This window comes from Phoenix dactylifera, unplaced genomic scaffold (assembly GCF_009389715.1).
Source record: "Phoenix dactylifera cultivar Barhee BC4 unplaced genomic scaffold, palm_55x_up_171113_PBpolish2nd_filt_p 000240F, whole genome shotgun sequence".
Taxonomy (NCBI): Eukaryota; Viridiplantae; Streptophyta; class Magnoliopsida; order Arecales; family Arecaceae; genus Phoenix; species Phoenix dactylifera.
In genome coordinates this window covers 77,871-99,528 of record NW_024067737.1, presented here as the reverse complement: position 1 = coordinate 99,528, position 21,658 = coordinate 77,871, and the positions used below count along the sequence as shown (strand labels likewise).

Genomic DNA, 21,658 nt, shown 5'->3' with positions numbered 1-21,658 from the left:
ATGGGAGAGTCTATAAGAGAAAAGTAGCTGAGCCTTTATAGGCAATGAGGAAGCAGAAGCTAAAACATCAGTATTTGATAGAAAAAAGTGTTTATGCATGCATACCCTTCAAAAGTGATAAGTACTAAAATAACTTCCCAAAAGTCTGAAACTTGCATGGTTGTCCTTCCAAAATCTTATGGTTTCATGTACACCTCTGCTACTAGATGATGTCCTCCAAATGAGTGCTATATTATCATTTTATCCTTTCAATGATTTTTGCAGATATGCTCTTTCATATAGAAATTGAACACCAAATTCATATATTAACCTTGAAGTGTAAAGAATTAATAAAAATTGAGGATAATGTAGTCGATGACAAGTTATTTTTAACCTGGCCAAACTAAGGTAGTATGACAAAAATGAAAGGAAAATGACAGGGATGTAAAGATGCAAATTTCATACTTTTGAAGGGCACAAAAGGAAAAATCCTCCCATAAAGAGAAATTGTATCTCTAGAAATCCTGACCTGGACATGTTTTTTCCCATGCCAAGAAATCAATGTTATAATAGTACAGATAATATTAGAGATATTATTCTGTTTGGAAGCATATTAGTTACACGAGATTGTCAACAAATTCATCTATTCTTAAATGAGATCAAGATTTCAAATTTTCAATATTGCTATTGTATTCACCTTGGGGTGTCACTATTGTTTACTCTCTCTATCAGCACCTCTCCAATATTCCATGCACGAGCATATGGATTTCGCTTGCCTTTATGACTCTTATTTTGTTTATCGGTCAGTTTTGAGATATTTCTTGTATATTTGTGATTAGATCAATTTTTGATGCTTCTTGCTTAAAAATAAACTATAAAGCGTGTTTCTGTAAATATATTGTCTTTGCTCTCTAGTGTTGCTGCTTGGGCCAGCACAGTATCGAATTTCCAATAGCAAAATATATATATACAAAATAAAGATTTTTGGATCCCCCACCAAAAAAGTCAAGGAAAAAAGGAAAAATTCTACTATTCATTCATTACTGGAAGATTCCATCCACGAATAACTTAACTAGCATGGATTGACTGCCTGGACTGACCGATCCTGGGAACAAACAAAAACTAAGCTTCATGCTGAAGAGAGAATTCTTCCAGGAAGGGCTGGTCCAATGGTCATTGCTAAAGGAGCATTATAGTGCTCTGTGCACCAATCCATCCAAGTCTGTCAATACTCAATAGCTGAAGCTCTATTAGAAAGTTTGCGGATTCTAAGATCCTTCAAAATATGTAATAACTTACTGACCCGACAGATTCATCTATTCACTGTAGGGCCTGTTGGATAATCCCGCAAGATTTGTGATCGGGAACAGAATTTCCAATATGAAAGTACATAAGGCCAGGACCATTGTGGAGGAGAGGAAAAAATGACCTCCACAAGTCTATATTTTCTACTTGAGGTGTTCAGGCCTCTCCCCCCCCCCCCCCCCCCCCACCAACCCCCCACCTTCCCCCTCTTCCTCTTCTTCTCACCCTTCACCTAACCCTCTTTATCTTCGATTGAGCATTCCCGATTCGATCTAGTGGGTTTTTACAAGATTATCCAAACAGGCACTTCAAATGCCACAAAGTCTTGATTGGTTTAAACTTAAAGCAAGGCCCAATGTGAAAGGTTAAGGTGAAACTCTTTGCAGATAACATCTCTGCTGAGAGATAAATTGTGAATAGACATCCTAACTTTATAGAGGTATGGATGTTGAGCCTGGGACTTTGTTTCATGCAATGTCATTTATTTAATCATCCATCGATTTATAGGAAAGATCTGGATAAAAGAAATTTGGGAACATTTACCTGTCACATAAAACAAATATGGTACTGAAAAGAGGAGACAGTGAAACTCTTAATAACATGCATGGGAATATCTTGTAATTTTTTTTCTCATATATAGAATAACTTTAACTGGAATAGAATTTTTGTCAGACCACATGTCCATAAAACTGATAATATGTTCTTTGGCACATTCATATCTGTTACTTGCGCTTTGGGACTGGCTTAATCATCTTTTGTCAAATGGTAAAAAATCATAATTAGAAACTGTTCAGGTACGTTTGTAATAGAAGTTTGCAAACAAGTTAATATAGATTCCAGAAGCATAAAGAAAATTAAACTAAGTGATGCATCCATATACAAGTGATGATAAAACATTAAGTACAGAAGCAGCAGCAACAAAAACAGCAGCAGCAGCACATATTATTATTTTTCCATAAATTCATGAATTCCAATTTTGTAATACTAGTCAATGGCTAACTGTAGTTTGTTTTTTTCCTCTCGATTAATGAAAACCAAATTAAACCGCTGGGAGATTTAAACCATGAGGCATGAAACTAGAATACTACCAATGCAAGTATTTGCTTGCAAGGTATGTGATTGAACTTGCTTTTCAGCTGTAGAGAATGCAATGCTGCAGCTGATTAGCTTGCTACTGATGTGGCCAGTTGTTCGGGCTTTGTTCTCTGGGACTCCTTCACCCCCTTGCCTTCACGCTCTGCTGTTATCTAACTCAGTAGGATGTACCTACACTAGAGTGGTTTGATAAATCTGTCTCAAAAAAAAAAAAAAAATTTTTGGCATGAGGGTAACATCACCAGTGGCTGATTGAAATAGAATAATAGCCTCACTTTCATCTAGTGTATGTCTAGTAGACAAAGTGCTTCTTTGCTCCAAAATCAACCCACCACAATTTGCATATTGCTATGTTGTGCAATTTTGGAGATCAAAATAGTTGCATATAAATTATAAATAATCAAAAGAAAAAGAATAATCATTGTTTCAGAATATATTGAATAAAGAGCACAAATCTGAGGCAACCCAACAACTTAACAGAGCAATTGATTTAAACCCTCATCGAGACTAGTCCAAGAAGCAAGTCAGACCTGCTTCTGCTCAGCAATTTAGACAACCTACTATCTTTTACTTCCGTACAACCGCTGATGGACCCATTAGGCAACACTAAGCAACATGCTAATTTGCACCTCTAACTTGCTTGCTGGTGCCATCTTTTGACATCAATCAAACACCAACCTTCCCTATCCAGTGAAAATGGGATCCTATTTTTCTGTTGCCCATCTAAAGATAAGGCCGGATCCCTTAAACCCTTTAGTGCATCCTGCAGTACAGAAGCCAATTCAAACAATAAATCTAAGGGTTTTTTGCATGGATACCCTTCTAAATATCGGATTTTGCATGAATATCCTTTCAAAATTGATATTTGTATGTATACCCTCGTAAAACTTTCTTATTGTACAAATGCCCCTAATATAATGGTTGTTCTAACGTTGTTAAGAAAAATCATATTTATATTAATTAAAAATAAAATAAAATATTAAAATTATGCTATTTTCCTTGTCTTTTTCCCTTACTATCGGGATCGTGATCCTACGGGGGTTTGCGATCGAGAGTCGTGTGTGGGATCGCGATCGCGATCTCCTTCACCGCGATCGCAATGCAGCTTGCAGCTCGTGATCGCGATCCCGCGGGCAATCAGTATCGCGATCGCGATTGCTTGTGGGATCGCGATTGAGCGGGCTCGCGATCGCGATCCTCTTCACTGCGATCGCGATGCAGCTCACAGCTCACGATCTCCTTCCGCCCTATTTTCGTAATCCAACAGTATTTGATGATAAAACAAATTTCTTTTAGCTTCTAAATCTCTCCTCTCCAAAATTTAGTCGTGGACTCGATCCATCTTCCAAATCTCTCCTATTTGTTCATCATAAAAAAGGTATTTCAATATCATCTTGCCCTCTCTTCCCTCTCGTTGATGTATACTATTTTTCTCCTATTAATTTGAACAAAAAAAAAAACCATTACAAGTGTTAGAAGAACAATAATGATTGTTGTAGCTGATTTTATTTCATTCCTATTTTTCGCTGTGAACCTAGATTAAAGTTCTGTTTTTTGGTTTCTAACCGCATACCATATACTTTATTTGATGGTAAGAAAGGAGAAGTATCACCCATTTTTGATTGCTGAAACATAGTATAGCTATGTTGGGGGAAATGATGAAACTTTATTTCAAGAGGAGCAAAAAACAGATACTAAAATTTATGGTTCTGAGAGTAGCTATCACAGTATTTATAATAGTGATTCTGATGATGATCATTAAAATATCATAGAGCTCAGACAGCTAAGTGCATTCCCCGCAGTGTTAAGAGCTCGGACAACTAAAGAAGTGGGGGTAGGGATTATTTAATATAAAAAGGATTATTTTCATATCCCTTGAAAATGCAACCTTCCACGTCAAGCTCCACATGAAATTTCACTAATTTATACAAAAATGAAAACAAAAATATGATGATGGTGCCAAATAGGTTTTAAATAATTATTCCTATTTCAATGTGTTTTATGCAAGAGGATGCTCATGATGAAGTTTCTTCCAAGGCCTAGAGAGAAGATATTAACTAATAAATATAGGATTATGAAGGCTATCATATTAAGTAATGTATCTAAATTCTTTCCATCTACTAGATTTCTTTTTACATATATACCCTTCTAAATATAGAAAATTGCATAAATATCTTTGTAAAGTTGCTATTTGCTTGTATATCCTTGTAAATATTTCTATTTGCACGTCTACCCATTAAGGGTATTTTAGTCATTTTAATTTGAAACTATTAATTTTTTAACGACGTTAGATAGCATGGGTACATATGCAAAAACAAGAATAAAAAAAGGGCAGAATAGCAAAACAAGTGTTTTAAGAGGGTGTACATGCAAATATTAATTTTGGAAGGGTATTTATGCAAAATTCGATATTTAGGGGAGTATTCATGCAAAAAATCCTAAATCTAAATATCTATTAATATCTCATCATTACTGTTTTTGCACTACTGTATAGATCAAAAATTGAGAGTAAGGTTCTATGTCAAATCACTACAGTCAATTATGGGAAACAAAATTATTTTTCTTGCAAGAAACATATGGCATTGAGTGCTTGAAATATGATTTCTCTTAGGAGTTCCATGAAAACTTATTTTAGAAATAGGATATCATGAAACCAGAATATATTTGAAAGGGACACTTTATATCTGTAAATGTTACTTGATCTTTCATCCTATATATGATTACTTTTTATCAAACAGATTATGAAGTGGTCATCCATCTATTTCATAAAGTTCATTCTTTATTTAACCCACTTGTATTTATCCGAACCAGCCAAAGCATCGAAGGTTTAGAGAAAACTTATAAAAAGTCAGATGCTATAGTATTTCCTAAGGTCAATGCACCAATCCTACAAATCAGTAAAGATAGGCTGGTTCTACAGTGTTATTAGATCAGCACCAAAAAAAAAGAAACCTAAACTTATTATCTGCATAATAAAATTTTTAACCATAACCATGCTGAGAAAAGTGCAAATAGAGATGAATCTGCCTGAAATTCTTGCAACATTACCTGGTTTAGCATTCACCAATTGCATAAAATTTGGAATCTTGATTCTGCCACATTCGCTGGGATATGACTAAAGTAGAACTAGAATCCAATAGCTCGCCATATATTTTTATTTTTATTTTTTTTAGTATCGAGTCAACCCTCTGCTGCTTCAAATCTCTGCTGGAAAGGCATGTGAATCTAAATCATGAATTGCTGCTCCTAGTGGAATCTCTCTGGATGATTTCTTTTTGCTACCAAAAGCTCCAACATAGATGCAATCCAGCCATCGCCTTTGCTGACGGCCTCCTTGACTGAGAAGGTCCTTCTGAACTCTGGATTTGTCTTGCTGCTCGCAGAACTAGAGCCCGACTCATAGTATGAAGTCCAAATCAAGCCTATGCTTGGCCATCTTATCCAGTTGCCATTGTTCATCTAGGCTTGCCTGCATGGCAGCTTGGATCCGTGCCTCGTCATATGGAGCGGACGCCTCCTCTGCCGCTTGGTGGTCCACTTCTGTCTTTTTCTTGGCAATCCTCTTTTTCGCTGCTCTGAAATCAGCGAAGTGCTTTTTCATTAGCTGTCGAATCTTCTATGGGCATTTTCGGCATAGATACAGGTAATCACCAACTAAGTGCTGCTTTAACCTGATTATTCCTTCTCTCTTAACTCTGTTTTGCGCCAGTGCCCAGCCAATAACACGCTCTGGGTCCTTTTTTCTTCATGGTTCCATTTCTGCAAGTTTATCAAGTACGCTAGTTTATCAATTATTTAAAATTAGCAAAAATTAATACGATGATGATATTTTTTTTTATCTCAGAAAATATATTTAATTTATCTAATACGTAATCCTAAATTTTTATTTTTTATTTATATATTTTTAAAATTTTTAATTTTAAAAAATATTTATATATCATAAATTCAGAAAAATATGATTTCTATTTTAAAATTTACTTTTGAATTATGTAATACATACTACTAATTTTTATAATTTTTGATATTAATTATATATTTTAAATTATTTTTTTATTTAAAAATAATTTTTAAATATTGATTTTTTAAAAAATTTATTTTAGCTCAGATCCATGTAAAACCCAATAGTGGATGGTATATGTATTTTTCTAGACTCTCGTACATGTATAAAATGCTATTTATTTCTTATTTTTTTTCAAATTTAGATCTTGGTTACGGTGTGCATGATCGCATCAAAACTTTAATGAATGGACACCAAATTTTTATAGAGAGTATCTTGCATGCCCCTAAATACGTTTTAATTTTACAATTTTTTCTATTTATTTTTTAAAAATTATTCTTTTTTAATCCGAAAATATATTTTAAATTTTGAAAAATTATACATGATCCAAAAATTAAAATTTTTTATGTCAGTGTGTACATCATCCATAGATCTACAATATATAAAAAAATTCAAGCCCAATTCAACAATTTGGCATGATCTCTTCTTATTTTGCAATTTTTGAGCTATTTTTTAAATCTTTCTAAAAAAGAAAGAAAATAGATAGGAGAGAGGAAGCACACCTTATTTAGCTTTGGCTCTTTCTTCTGATAGCTTGAATCGGTCTTGTTTGTGTGGAAAGGGAAAGCGGCGGTGCCTATGTCAAATTTCGTAGGAAAGGCCTTCTCGGGCCCTCCCAACACTTTTAGTGGTTTTCAAAGGCATCTTGTGGCCGCAATCATGCAATAGTGGCACTGTGGCATTACCCACAGTCAACCTGGTTTGACTTGGTGCAAACCGATCGGTTCCAGTCCCAAAGACCGGTTCCGGTCCCTATGGGCCGGAACCAAATTTAAATGGCGAACCAATCCAGTTTTGCACCTGGTCAGTTCGGTACTGTCTGAACCAGGCGGTTTGGCCTGATTCGACAGATCTTGCTAGGGAATGTCAAAAAGCAACTATTACTTCCATGAAGGCATGTGATTGTTGGAGCTTTGACCAGCACAAGGCACACTGCTGGGGTACCTTGCACAATGCAAGGTACCCAGTGATACTGTATTGCCTCATGTCCAACATTACGGCTTTGATATGGTTTGGCATGGCTCTATGCTGATTGGTGCCGAGCCAAAAAGGTTCTGAACACCTTTTTGTCACCATTTCATTACCTTAGAGAGGGACTTGGAGGTTCTTGTTTCTGTGGACAGCCTATAACTCAACAAGCGGGGAATTGAAAGGGGAAAGCAAGCATTAGTATGAGGAATCTTCTGCTCAGCGTGCTGCACCTACTCCGAAATCTCCCTAGAAACTTGTTCCTGCACATGCTTATGAATAAAAAAATTAAGAGATCTGCTTCTCCCACAACAATCTGCTTTTGCACCCACACCTGCTTATGATAACTAATAAACACTTTATTTATGTGGATGTCGTTTAAAATTCGATAGATAGAAACTAAAATACCTTGAAAATTAGATGGTCAACATTCTAACTCAAGAACAAATTCTAGATTTTTGGAATTTGGTCAAAAAGGTGACTTTAAATGCTAGGGAGCTTCTCAAATCTTAAAAGCTATAAATTCTATTATATCCAAGCATTTGCAGGTCCAAAGTTGGGGAAGATGACATTTGCATCTTAGATTTCAAAATTTTGATCTAATATGACACTAACCAACATGCAGTGGTTCAACACATGTGCCTTCTCTTTTTCTTCTGATTCTTAGTCTCCAATTTTTCCAATCCAAAATTTATAAACAATTGCTTTGTATTTTTATCAAAGATGGCCATTAATGTTATGTTAATGAATTGTGAGGATGTCATATTAGCATCAATAACATGATGCACAATATTGCAAATGCTTGTATGTCTTAATTTTCAATTTGTGACATTGTATATAGCTTTAAATTTTTTTTTTAATGTATGGAAGATCTCTTAACAACATTACAAAGATGTGTAAAGTGCTATGATCTGAAAAAGCAAAGAAAATCGTTCATATGCTTGCATGCAGTCCATGCCAGTGCAACTGGCATCGTGTCCACAGCGTGACAGTCTATGCAAAGTGTTGGCATGGAACAATATAGACATGGCACTAGATACGTAAGTCCTTGTTTAGAGCTAACTGATATTTCTGTAATTTAATTCTCAGACATGCCATTATCTTTCCAGGATTCCATTTTTGATATGCTGGTAGCTCTTGAAGGGATTCTACAAGCGGAAAATGAGAGAATATCAAACATGGCAGCAGATGTGACCCTGAAGTTAGTTAACAGCTTAGGGAAATCCGTATGCCAATATCCTATGTTGGAGGTTATTATTTCTCTATCACGCTTGTTGTCATTATGTCGATTACCTGCTGCCTTCTCATCTGCGATTGCATTGAACTGCATCCTTACAAACCTAGGGCCAGTGAGAGGCAAAAGTCACAAGGAAGTTTGGAATGTTTTGAAGAATGCTGGTACAGTTGGCAGTGTTGTCCGTGCATTGCAAGATTATGAAGATAGATTTCAATCACTCGAGTGTTTCACAGAGATGACGTCTCTTCTCAAGACAATTCTATGGAGGTGGCCTCTCTCTAGATATCACATATGGAATAACACTAGATTGTTGGCCAAGCTAGGAGATAAATGTGCAAACACTGATACGTCCATTGCAGTTTCTATTCTGGAGCTATACTCTGTGCTAGGTATATTTGTTCTACTGTGATATCTCTGTCCAGTCCATTGCTTTCCATTTTTAGTAAAATAAACATTGTAAATCTGTTTGTCAGCTCTATGCGGTAATGGGACAATGAAGCTTCTTGAAAGTAAAGAGCTTCTTTTTAAGATTGTGCAAAGCATGGGAAGGATGCATGATTATAGTGTTAGAGTCAAGGCTTTAACACTTCTTCAACATTTAACGGTATGGGTTAAATTTACACCAAATTAGGATATGCTTTTTTTAGACAATCTGGATCTACAAAGCATTATGATTGGTTTCCTTTCTCCTACAGAGATCTGCAAAAGGAGTCTCTATGGTAACCACTTCATATTGTGAACCTGTTGTCAGAGGAATCATTGATGCAATGGGTGAATGGAGGTCATCAAGTTCCCAGATGATTCCTACTGATCAGATGGCCTTAGTGATGGAAGCATGTCGCTGTGCATTACTAACTCGTTGGGCCGGGAATCATCATTCATGTTTTTGGAATCATGATATCCATATAATCCTCCTTGATATAATTCTTGGCAATTGCGGCGCTATTTGTCTAACTCATGTAGAACCCTCACCTCAAGAGTTAATAACTCGAGTAAATGATAATGTTACAGATGCAAGACCCTATGTATGGGATATCCTTGGATATCTGATGGTACATTACGAAGAAGATTTTCTTAGCAGAACTAGAGGAAACTTGTGCTGCCTGAATGTTCTTATTTCTTGTGCATGGTAAATCTTTACCTTATTTTTGCAATATTTTCTAGGATATGACCAATAGGCATTTTATCTCTGCCTCCGGTTTCAAATTTGTTGTTAAATTGTGCATTATGCTATGTACTGATGTGATCATTTGCTTATAGTTCAGTGGCTGCAGACTTGATGCGGAAAGGTTGCAGTTCATCATCTTCCTGTTTGTCTGAGTTGGAACCTGTATTAAGGGCTGTTTTACTGATGGTCTTCTCCTTCTCCAAATACATTCAACGACGATCGAGGCAATGTCTGTCAGATATGGTGAGACCTTTTAGTGAAGCCCATTTGAAGTACATACTAGCTTCCCTACAATTAAATGCTACTGGAGAAGTCTCGTTATTGTCTGACAGTCTTCACACTGTTAATAACCTTATGAGTTTGGCATGCTATTCAACGTTGCCCCTGTTTCAGAAGCTCATTGTCAAAAGTAAAGGTATAAAGATATTGTCTGCCATTATTAAGAGGTGCTTAACTAGTGATATACATGTGAGAAGGTCAAGTGTTGCTTCTCATCTGCGTAGCAGCTCTGATGGAAAAACATGCTGCTGGAGCCATGTGGAAGACTGGGAAGGTGAGGACATTGTTCTATTCTATAGTCTCCAGACACTTTCTCAGTTGATAGAGGTTTCCAATCTCTTGTGTAATCACCATAAGATAACATCTGGAGAGATTATTTTATGCACAATGTGTGGGCTTGAATCTCAAGGTTTAATCAACAACCTTCAGTATATCTTGAGTAACAACTTAGGAGCTGGACCTCGATGGTACAGTGCACGCATTTTGAGTTTCTTTGGATTTTATGGTTTTCCAAGCAAGCTTGGCAGAAAGATGGAGAAAGCACTTAATGAGGATGTACTTGCTGACTTGAAATTATTACTCTCGAATGGTCAATCTCTTACGGTCCATGGTGCCATTCTTGTGGCTAGGTGCCCATATTTGCTACCTCCTAAAGAATCTTTTCAGAAGGAGAAAACATGGGGTGATGGATCTTCCAAAGAGCAAGAGAGTAAGCAGGATGAGGGAAGATTGAGACATGAAGTTCGAATGTCCAATCGTGTGGATAGTCTTGCTTTAAACAAGATCATGGAATATGTTTATACAGGATTTATTCATGTAGATGATGACCTTGTTAAACCATTAAAAATTCTCACCAAGTGCTGCGGCTTGAAGTCTCTATCAGATATGCTTCACCGAAAGTTGCCAACGTGGGGCACAAGTTGTCCCAGTTGTGACTTCACTGGAGCACTGGAGCCAGCTGGACATTCATTATCGTGAGTATCTTTATACTGCTGTATTAATAGTTATTGCTAATGATAGAGCAACTGAAAATAATGATAAATAAAACACAATATAGAAGGAAGATTACTCAGCTATATTGTGTTATTTGACTTTGAAATTCAGGTTGTCAATAACCAAATTATGATATCTCCGTGCATTTTAGTTTTTCTTTTTTCCTTTTTTCTTTTTAAGGAGGTCATGTTTGTTAGTTGCATCATGAAAGTATTCTTGCGAGTTCTTATGTCATAGAAAGGGTTTGAAGTGTGGTGAATTTTAACTCAAGTACATACCATTTATATTGTCCGCAGAGACATCATTTTGGAAGCCGGGGCAGCTGATGGAATGATTTGGAGTTGTACTATGTGCCAATCTCAATCGCCACACAAGCATGCACACAAAATTGTGTTGTCGTCTAGTAGTGATTATTTGCGAGCATTATTCCAATCAGGGATGCATGACAGGTAAGAAGAGAGACATTAACAATATTTTCATTTCTCTACCTCTTTATACATATGCATGCCACATATACACAATAATAAATAGATCAAAGAGTGATGAGTGATTTTAAGTTCCATTAATATGTTTTGTTATTTTTAATTTTAGCAACTTGAAGGTCTTACTATATTATAGAACATATATGAACATTTTGTATCATAAGGGTTGTAATAAAGTAATATTTATTTAGAAAAGAATGGAAGGGGTTTCTGGTTTAAATTATCAATAAGATCATTAATTTATAAGACCACTTCTAATGCGATATTTATCAAGGTCTGTTGTATTGACCATAACGTATAATATTAGTAAGGTACCAACACGGTACTAAGGTTTAGTTTTGTATACGAGCCAAACTTGTCCAAAGCTAGCAGAATCACCTTGTACTGCCCGGTATTGCTCGATGCTATGACTTGGAGTGGGAAAAAAGTGTTGGTTATCATACCAATTGTACCAATCGTACAGTTCCTAATATTGTTTTTGTGGACCTTGCTTATCAAAGTATGCTTGACTTTTGATGTAAATATTTTACATCAACTAACATACCATTAGAAAGAACTGATATCTTTTCCTACATATTTATAAATCTTATGTGATGCCAATGCAAAAGAAAAGATTGTTTAAATAAGTTATAGTATGAAAAATAATATCGTAAGATGATACGTTTAGTGTGTTTTTAGACCTTTGAAAGAGAACTAAGATTGCATTAAAAGCAAAACTACTGTGGTGTGCTTATGCATAAGGTTTGATTGCCATGGTTTGCACTAGCCTTGGACAATTATCAGGTTGGATCAGGTTCGGGCTAGGCCATAGCATAGTGTCAAAGTCCAGCATGGTGACCCAGGGTCCCCCCAATTTGGCTTCATTTTCATATTTTTATTCTCTTGAGCCTATTCAAGAGTGGAAAATTCCAAGCTTGGGGCTAACATGGCTCAAGGTGGCCAACTTTCAGGGCACAAATCTGACAATTCAAGAGCAATTCTATAGTTAGAAGCAAAGGATTTGGTGCACAACTGATAAGTATGGTGACAGTTGGTAGTAGCAGCAATCAGGTATGCAAAGAGAGAGGAGAGGAAGATGGAACATACGTGATCAACGAGCAGTGTCGTTGTAGTCTCATGAGTGGCTGTTGAGAGCAAAGTTTGCCGTCTTGGTACCAGATTTCGTACTTGTGCCAAATTAGCACTGTATCGGTATGGTACGGTACGGAATCTTTTGATGTGCCGAGTGTCGGTATGCCATTCGTACTGGATACGGGTACCAAACCGGTACGGTATGGTACACCTCGTACTATTCAAGTTCGGACTGATATGATGAACCATGGTTGAGAGTAAGAGGCAGAGGGAACATGGAACAAGGATAGGGGTGATAGAGGTAGTAAGAGATGAGGGTTGAGGTGAAAGAGGTATAGGGAGCAGGGTTAAAGGTGAGAGAGGTAGGGGGAATGGGAGCAAAGGTGATTAAGGTGGAGTTATTGGGTTTTGGACAAAGGAGAAATGTTGAGGAATATTATAGTTATAAGATTATTTGACACATATTAATAGAGACCATATTTATTTTTTGTACATATTTGTATAATTTCATGTTTGGTCATGTTGATTGTCAGTCAACATGGGCTCAGCATGAATTTCATTCTGGCCTAAGAATTTGGTCTAGCAACCTAATGAGGTAGAAACCCTTGCTCAGGAATGGCCCAAAATTGAAACAACCAAACTTGGTTTTCTTCTTGGTTGCACTTTGCCTTCTTTATGTAGTTGGGCTAATGGAACTTTCTGTATAATGTCTTCCTAATACTCATTGTTAGGGACATCCAATTCATGTTTGTTTATTGCACAATCTAGTAGTGATGTTAGTAGGGAAACCCTAAAGTTGAAGGCCATCACTACGTCTAAATGGGTTGGTCTGTTAAATCTATAGCATCATTGATTACAGTAGTGCAAATTAGGAGATTAAAGATGCTTAGTATTGAATTATAAAGGAAAAAAAATCTCCTTGCCATAATAATGAGTGTATAATAGTTAGGCATCATCTTGGCCATAATAAAATAGTGTAGCGTGGTAAATGAGATGAAGATGAAAGATCACAAAGGGATGATAAAACTTGTTGTTTGAGATGCAAAACAAATTTATCAGTGCTGGTTTTCGAGAGATATAATCTCATGTGAATTTTGAGCATAAAAGATAAGAAAGAGAGATGTGGGAAGTTTATTGATGAAAAAATGATCATGAAAATTTTATGAGGGCCGGAGAGATTATAGGGAAGAGGGGGGAGAGTTTTTTTTTTTTTTTTAACTTCTATTTGGGAGGGGGTTTTCCTTGAAGAGGCTCTTAGGCCCTATTTGGCATTGTAGTAGGTAGTAGAGCTTGTTTTATAGCTTTGCATAATAAAGGATATTGCATAGTGTTTTCAATTATATATTTGAATTATCAAAAATTATTATTATAAAGCAATTTTATTTTATAATTTATTTATTTGATATATTATTTTATTTTTATAAATAATATGGTATTAATATTTTAATAGAATATTGGAATAATACTATACTATACAATATAATATTATCATAATATGATTATTATTGTATGGTATAGTCACCATAGTGTAATAAAATAATGTTATTGTATTATTCAATGTAATCATGTAATATAATATAATACATATTAATAATATTATTACATTATGTATTATAATATTATTATATTGTCATTGGTTTTTGTCTCTATGGATTTTTAATTTGAATAAAAATAACTTTCTGACACTTTTTAAGGAAAACTTTTGCAAAAGCTCCAAATCGGAACTTTTTCCTTGTGGACTTCTTTCAGCTTTTGAAGGAAATAGAAAGCCATTTCAAAATTTTTACCAAACATTTCAAAATTGTTCAAAAGATCTTTTGGCCCTCCAAGAAGTGATTTTTGGTCCTCCAAAAACTATGACAAATGAAGCCTTAGTATGCAAGGATGAGATGAGCCTTGGGTTCTTTCAGTTGTGCTTAAATAGGAAACTAACTAGAAGACAAATGGAAAAGGCAAAAGGTTCTCTTCATGACATGGCTTAATGAGAATTTTCTTTTGATTTTGTTGTCCTTATAATACTTTTAGGTGCATGCTATTCCTTTGTATATGTGTATATTAAGGATTGAAATATTGGTCATATTGGTTACCGAGCTAGTACTCTTTGGTTTGACCGAACCAAAATCTGTCCGTCCTATGCCAGATTGCAGAATCAATGTCGAAGCATTCTATAATTGATCAATATCGCTCAGTATTTCCAAGGAAGCCTTTGAACCCTCTTTTTGGTGTTTTCCAAGATTTGAAGGTGTGAACAACCAAGAACATGGATTGTGGAGGTGAGAACAAGGATGACTAGGGCACTCCTAAAAACCCCTATTGTTCAATTGTAATGTATGCATGTAGATTTTCAATGCATTTTTAGTTAAAGTTATGTAAAGTGATGTGATGAACTAACAAAATTTAAGCACACATCTAATAGGATGACTAGGGCATTCAAATTAATGCACATCATATTTATGCTAAAATATAACATTAAAATAATAAATCATAAGATAAGGAAAAAAAGAGAGTTGTGACACCAACACAGCCCAGAACAGAAGCTTACCTGCCATTACCAAACCATACCAATAAATACCTTTTGCCAATATGGTTCTTCTCGTACCAGCTGACAATCAGTACACCCTCTTCCCAAATATCTGAATCCTTTATATTTGTGTGTATATATGTTGTATATATTTACCTCCAGGTCTAATTAGATTTATCATGGCTGTCTAAAACATTTTCTAACCACCAGTCCTCTCCCAAGTCCATCTCAATATTCTTTGGTGTTCGGAAATCCTGAATGCTGATTAGAAAATTTTGGAGTCCCACTCAAAGTAAAGTCCTGTCTTGACTATGATGCCTACTAATCATTTAATTGGACCTATTGAAATTGTCTGTATATTGTGTGGAAACAAGATTGCTCCTTTTATTCAATGTCCTAAGCTTTCGTCATTTAAAAAATTGGCCTTTAAAATATTTGTCATAGCCATTGTAATGGTTCTAGAGGTCGGTGAAATATTATGCACATGAACATGACAATTTATACTAGGATGATTATCATTAAACCTTGATCCTTTGATGTCCTTCATGTGACCTAATTTCATCAGTATAAAATAAGATTATTAAATTGAATCTCTATATCAGTTTAAAAAAATAATATTTTGTTTTTAAAAACAATGACTTAATCAATATCACTATTGTCTTACCATCATTCTCCATTAAATCTTGTTATAATGTATAATGTAAAATATTAAGGAAATTCTTCCCATAAGGTTTATGAGCAAGTGTTTTCCTCCCTTCTTTCTTCTTCATTTCTTTTTTTCGAACCCAAAGTTGTCACTAATAAGCTTTCAGTTTTATTAATTCAACATGTCAAAACATAGAACACTATAACATATGCTCTTTTATTTTACTAACGGCAATGTTAAGCAACACTTCAAATCTTTCATCATGCTTCTTCATTGCATCGAAGAATGTCTATGTAGGCCACCAATTTGACATGAATCCATTCCCACAAAAATTTGCATACTTGATAACTTATCAGAACTACCTTTTTGTATCCATGATTCTTTTGTTTAATCTTCCAATGCAGAATGTAGGTTATTTTAAATTCATCATGTTTCATTCTATATTCATAATAACAACATACCTATTAAAAACTTAAGATTTTTTGATGTAATCGATATGAGTAACCATTTTTCGTCTTTAATTTTTTTTTTAAGAAAAAAACATTGAGGTATCCATAGTATCAGTGAACTTAATTTTGTCATCAAAGTTATGAGAACATAAAATTTTCATTTGTGGGCTATTCACATGACCTATATTTTGGTAGCTTCTTTGAATGACTGACTTCGCTATTCTTGGATAATTATCCCCCTGAGTGGGAGTTGTTGAGAGTTTTTTCAAGAAAAAAATCTGACAGATTTTGGGAGGCTGCTGATGACTGCAATCTTTAAGAGTATGGATAACAAATCCCATTAAATAAGTGATTTATCTTATCCATCAAAAACAGAGCCAACAATTCCTTCACTCACTCAAACTTCTTTAAATTATTTTTTCCTAAAGACTCTCTGTCTCGCAGATAATATTTGCAGATTAAGTATTCTGGCATCTATTCAGACATGTTATCCAGGCCTTGATGAAACTGTTATTAAGTATATAATATTAAAATATAATCAGTTTTTATTCCATAAAATAGTCCAGAAAAATGGATTCAATAGTTCAGTTTAATGATTCTTTGAGAAAATAATTGAAGATATTATTGTTAATCCCATAAAGTAAGTTATATAGTGTATGGCATCTTAATCCTCAAAAATCTTACCCTTTTTATTAGTTGGTATTTTACTAGTCTACGCATACATATATCTGTGTACATGTTGAATCCCTTCTTTGTGGATGCATCATGCTCTCCTTTGCAAGTTTCGCGAGCAGGAGTATGTTCTTTTGAATGATCATTGCACTCAACTTTTGTATAGTCGGGAGCAGGAGTATGTTCTTTTGAATGATCATTGCACTCAAACTTTTGTATAGGCCCAAAACTGTCCTGTATGATATAAAGTCAAGATTGGAGGCAGTAAGGATCCTTCATGCTTGCTAATGGTTAGCTAATACAGGAGCTATAAGACTACAGCTGTGCTTCTAATATCCCAAATATTGAATTTTGAAAATCCTTGCTCAACAAGGCTACAAGACATTATACATCATATTCTCACCATGTATTCAAGAAATGCATTATGTTCAAGGTTTGGTTTGTGGATATATAGATGAACCCAGTAGTTGATCATTTATGGAAATTAGGAGCTGCTCTCAAGCATCGACTATTTTGGTTGGGCCCAATTTGGATACAAGCCCTTATGCAGCTTCTTAAACTGTGTTATTTGTGCAGCATGACAACAACATACACACACCAAAAAAAAAATAATCTATGACCATTACAATCAACTTATATAATATAGTCAACTTTGTGTATCATATTATGAGATCAGCTTATGCAGCTGTTTCTTTGCATGATCTTGATCATTGACTCCCACATGAAGTGTTGCTCAAGCATGCTGAGCAACTGTTTTCTTTATATTCGTTCCCTATAAGGACGTAAAGTGATAGCCCAAGTGCTACTAAAACTTTGCCCAAGGACCCATATATTGAAAATGAAGGATTAATAAACAAGAACGATCTTATTAGTTGGACTGACCATTTTAGAAACAGTTGGAACATGAGGAGTCCATCTAGGCTATTCTTGATAGGGGCTAAGCTGAAAACCTTGTATGGGCCCACAAAAATCTGGAAAAGTTAACTATGGGCCTCCGCAAGACCAAGTGATAATTGTAAGGTATATCCTTGTACTAGTCTAGTTTTCTCTCTTGTTAAAAGTACAACTGGAATGCTATTTTGAGGATAAACTTATCTCAGAGCTTTATCATCTTTTTTGACTAAAAATATTGGTTTCTACCATCCTTGCCATCAGACAAACTTGGTTTTCCCATCTCTGGATGGAAAGATGATTCATATTTTAAATTTGTAGCAGGTTTCACTATAGCATCAGAAATCTGCTAGTGATCAACGGATTACTCAAAGTTGTTAACTAACTAATTAATTGTTCAAGTTGCTTAAATCTTTATGCGTGTTAACTTCATGTCACAATGGTGATGCCTTTTTAGCCCATCTGAGCCACACAATCCCTTCCATTCTCCAGCTTCTATTGTTGGAACATGGGCATGGAAAGGATAGAGGAATGCTTTTGTAGAATGTTATTGATTATGTTCCTCATGAAGCTCGTGCTTAAGGCTTTGTGCAAATTGTTAATGTTTGTTTTCTTGGGCCTTGGACTTGATCGGGATTGGCTTTATGATCTTGTTGCTAAGTACAATTCATTTCTTGAGCCATTGAATTTCTAAATTGATAAAACATAGATGCTTATTTCACAAAGCTTAGCAGTACTGCTGCTCTGATACCATACATGATTGTGATGATGTTTGTTGATCTTTTAATGAACCAGGATGAGAATTGAGAATGATGAAAGATAAGGACATTATAGGATAAGAAGAAACCATATGCTCTGATATTTTAATAACTGGTAGTAAGACAATGTTTTTTTCTTTTCCCCTATATGTGGAGAATTGACACAAGCTATGAACATTAGTTTACATGGTCAGGCAGCCTTCATAACAACCTTTGCAGAGTTTGTACTTGAGACTTTCAGTCTGCAATGCAATTTGGTGTTGATGTGTATGCATCTTTATGGCTCATATCCAAACTTGAATAATTTTTGATCTGCCACGTTTTATTGATATATTATTTTACCTGGTAACTATAATCAATTGCCAAATCAAACTTATGTAGTTATATTTATGTAGCTTGCTCTACTACAAAAGCATAAGCCCATGCATGAATGGTTGTAGAACTATAAAAATTAAACACATCCTGCCTTCATCATAGTTTGGGACTTGTTTAGGGGTATTGGGGAAACGCTACCTCCTGTTCCATAGCTTATTGTTCAGGTCTTTTTCTGCCAAACAGGGGAAAAAAAAGCTACTTTATTTAGGATTCATTTCTGGACTTGCATAATTTTTCTAATTCATCTTAATTTTCACTGTCCTTCAATTATTTAGATATGTTTGCCTGTGCTGTACTTGTATCATATTCTTACGCTGCTCTATAAAGCCCATTTTTGCATGCAGCCATTCGCAGATCATCAAAGTTCCTGTTGGCTGGGAAGCATTAGTTAAATTGGTAAACTGGTTTTATTCAGGAGAGTTGCCAGGTATTTATATTGATTGTATATGGAGCAATATGGATGCAGCGCAGCAGCTCCATGAGCTGCGAGCATACATAGAGCTTTCTTCACTTGCCGAATTTTGGTTCTTAGAAGATGTTGGAGAACAGAGCTTGAAAGTGGTGGTTTCATGCCTGAGGTCAGACAAAAGATCTTCAGTCGAGATTATTAGCTTTGCTGCAAACCTTGGTCAGTGGAAAATAGTTGAAGCTGGTGTCAACAGCATTGCCCCTCTATATCCTAAGCTGCTTGATGCTGGCAAACTTGAGGATCTAGATGAAGAGTTAGTTGATATGTTACGATCAGGATATGTCCACTATTCTCAGGAGAGTCATAATTGGAGTGATTGAAGATCACCCTATTATTGTATAGCTGATGGTTCTTCACATCTTGCTAAAGAAATACCTCACTTGGTACAATTTTTTAGCCCTTGGCGACCATGAGAATTACCATTTTTCTTCTTGGCATTTTTTCTTTCATGAAAGTAAGTCCAAGACTTACAGACAAGCACTTCCATTTCAAAGAACCATGAGATACACTGCTGAGGGTCCCGATGCTTCCAGGCAAATTGGCAGTCTTTCAGGATTCCAAGCAGGCTTTGTAGATTTCTCCCTGAAAAAAAAAAGGACTAGCTGATTTCATGTATAGGCAGTATCATTAAACTAAATGAGTTGCATTTTAATTTATAAACACGGATAATACAGCTCTATATTTTGTTAATTTTGGTGTTAATCCATGCAGTAGTAACAAAGTGTGCAATCAGTTTTTGAGGGTTCAAACTGCTTTTTTAGCTTTATACCAAAAGAGGAGGTCATTTAGCTAAATTCATGTGTAGGGAGTATGTTTGAACTATATGGGACGTGTTGTAATTTATAACTACGGAAGGCACGGTTGTATAATTCATGTGTAGGCAGTATACTTAATATTGTCATTTAAGTAATTTCATGTGTAGGCAGTATGTTTGAACTATATGGACGTGTTGTAATCTATAAATACAGAAGGCACAGTTGTATATTTGGTTAATTTTGGTGTTAATCCATGCAGTGGAAATGTGCTTAAAGTGTTGGAGGATATGCTAAAGGTGCACTCTGTAATATTTAGTCCGCAACTTTCTCCATACGTGCTCATGGACGCAATGTATTGATTATTTATCCATTTATAAGAAAAGATCTCTATAATCTGTTCCTATGACAGGCATGGTACACCTTAATAAGCATGCGGGGGACGTGCATTTGCTTGCAACATATCTCGAGTAATTGTGTTATGTCTTTTGAGCATGGAAAGATTCTTTGATTATTATTTTACCAACAATCCAATTGTTCTGTCGAGCACATTAAAGCCACCTGTTTTGTTTTATTGCTATACTAGTAGTGTTAGTGCTACTAATAGAATTGGTATGTAATCGTTATCAGTATATATATATCACCATGCATTTGGTTTTTGTTGAATGGACATCTTGATCTTCCATCTGTTTTTCATTACTTTCTTTCTCCTCTTTTCCGAATCATGGTAAATTTATATAAGCACCCAGAAACCTTTTTACTGCTTTCTTTTATTCCAATAATGTATTTCTTGTTTTATCATTTGGAATGGTTGGAGTTACATTGAATAAAAATTTCAAAGATTTTGCTCGACTTTTTGGATCAAATCTTCTTTATTCTACCGATAAAAAATAAGTTTTTAGACAATAACAAGGGGTGGACTCTGCAAAATGAGGTTAAGAAATTATAAGTATGGTTCAAAAATGATTCACCATCAAGCAAATTCTTTTGATGTTCAAATTTTTAGAAATTATTAAGACGTAGTCATGAATTTTTTTGATATTCAAATATTAGGAAATTATTAAGAAGTAATCAGGAATCTTATTTGTCAAATTTGCTGGACTATGTCCGGGTTGATTTAACATTACCATAGTAAATAAAAGGTAAATTGCAACTATATATTTTCACATTTAGACGAGAAATACTTGATCTTAAATTTTAAAATTTTTCATTTAGACATTCATAATTTATTTTATTTTGTTGCAATGTGATTCAGGCATCCATCTTTGTTAAGAATTATGATGATCTAAATGTCACGAGATGAAAATTCGGGCCTTCTATTCCTTTAATACCTTTCCCACTCAGATTTGTCACGCCCCAAATTCTGAGCATGACATGGTCGTGCCATCGAGGGGTCACGATAATACGAAGCCAATATTACATTTAGCCTTCAAATTCATCACAAACAAAACATTAATAAATAGGAATTCAATTTTATTATCCAATAAATG

General features: G+C 35.1%; 1 protein-coding gene across 4 annotated transcripts in view; it reads left to right on the top strand.

The window, feature by feature from the left end:
- LOC103719138 (BTB/POZ domain-containing protein At1g04390) overlaps nucleotides 1-20,459 on the top strand; it is a 30,283-nt gene extending 9,824 nt beyond the window's left edge. The window contains exons 3-9 of one of the 4 annotated variants that reach the window (XR_005507643.1): nucleotides 8,515-9,031; nucleotides 9,116-9,246; nucleotides 9,338-9,771; nucleotides 9,903-11,063; nucleotides 11,379-11,531; nucleotides 14,776-14,908; nucleotides 19,292-19,646. Coding sequence is in view for 3 of the 4 variants with exons in the window: in XM_008808238.4 (XP_008806460.2) it covers nucleotides 8,515-9,031; nucleotides 9,116-9,246; nucleotides 9,338-9,771; nucleotides 9,903-11,063; nucleotides 11,379-11,531; nucleotides 19,292-19,736 (2,841 nt within the window). In the remaining variant the exon portion in view is untranslated. Of the gene's footprint in view, nucleotides 1-8,514; nucleotides 9,032-9,115; nucleotides 9,247-9,337; nucleotides 9,772-9,902; nucleotides 11,064-11,378; nucleotides 11,532-14,775; nucleotides 14,909-19,291 lie in introns of all 4 variants that reach the window. The other 3 variants (XM_039117524.1, XM_008808240.4, XM_008808238.4) reach the window with 3 other exon arrangements.
- Nucleotides 20,460-21,658: the final 1,199 nt, after the last annotated feature.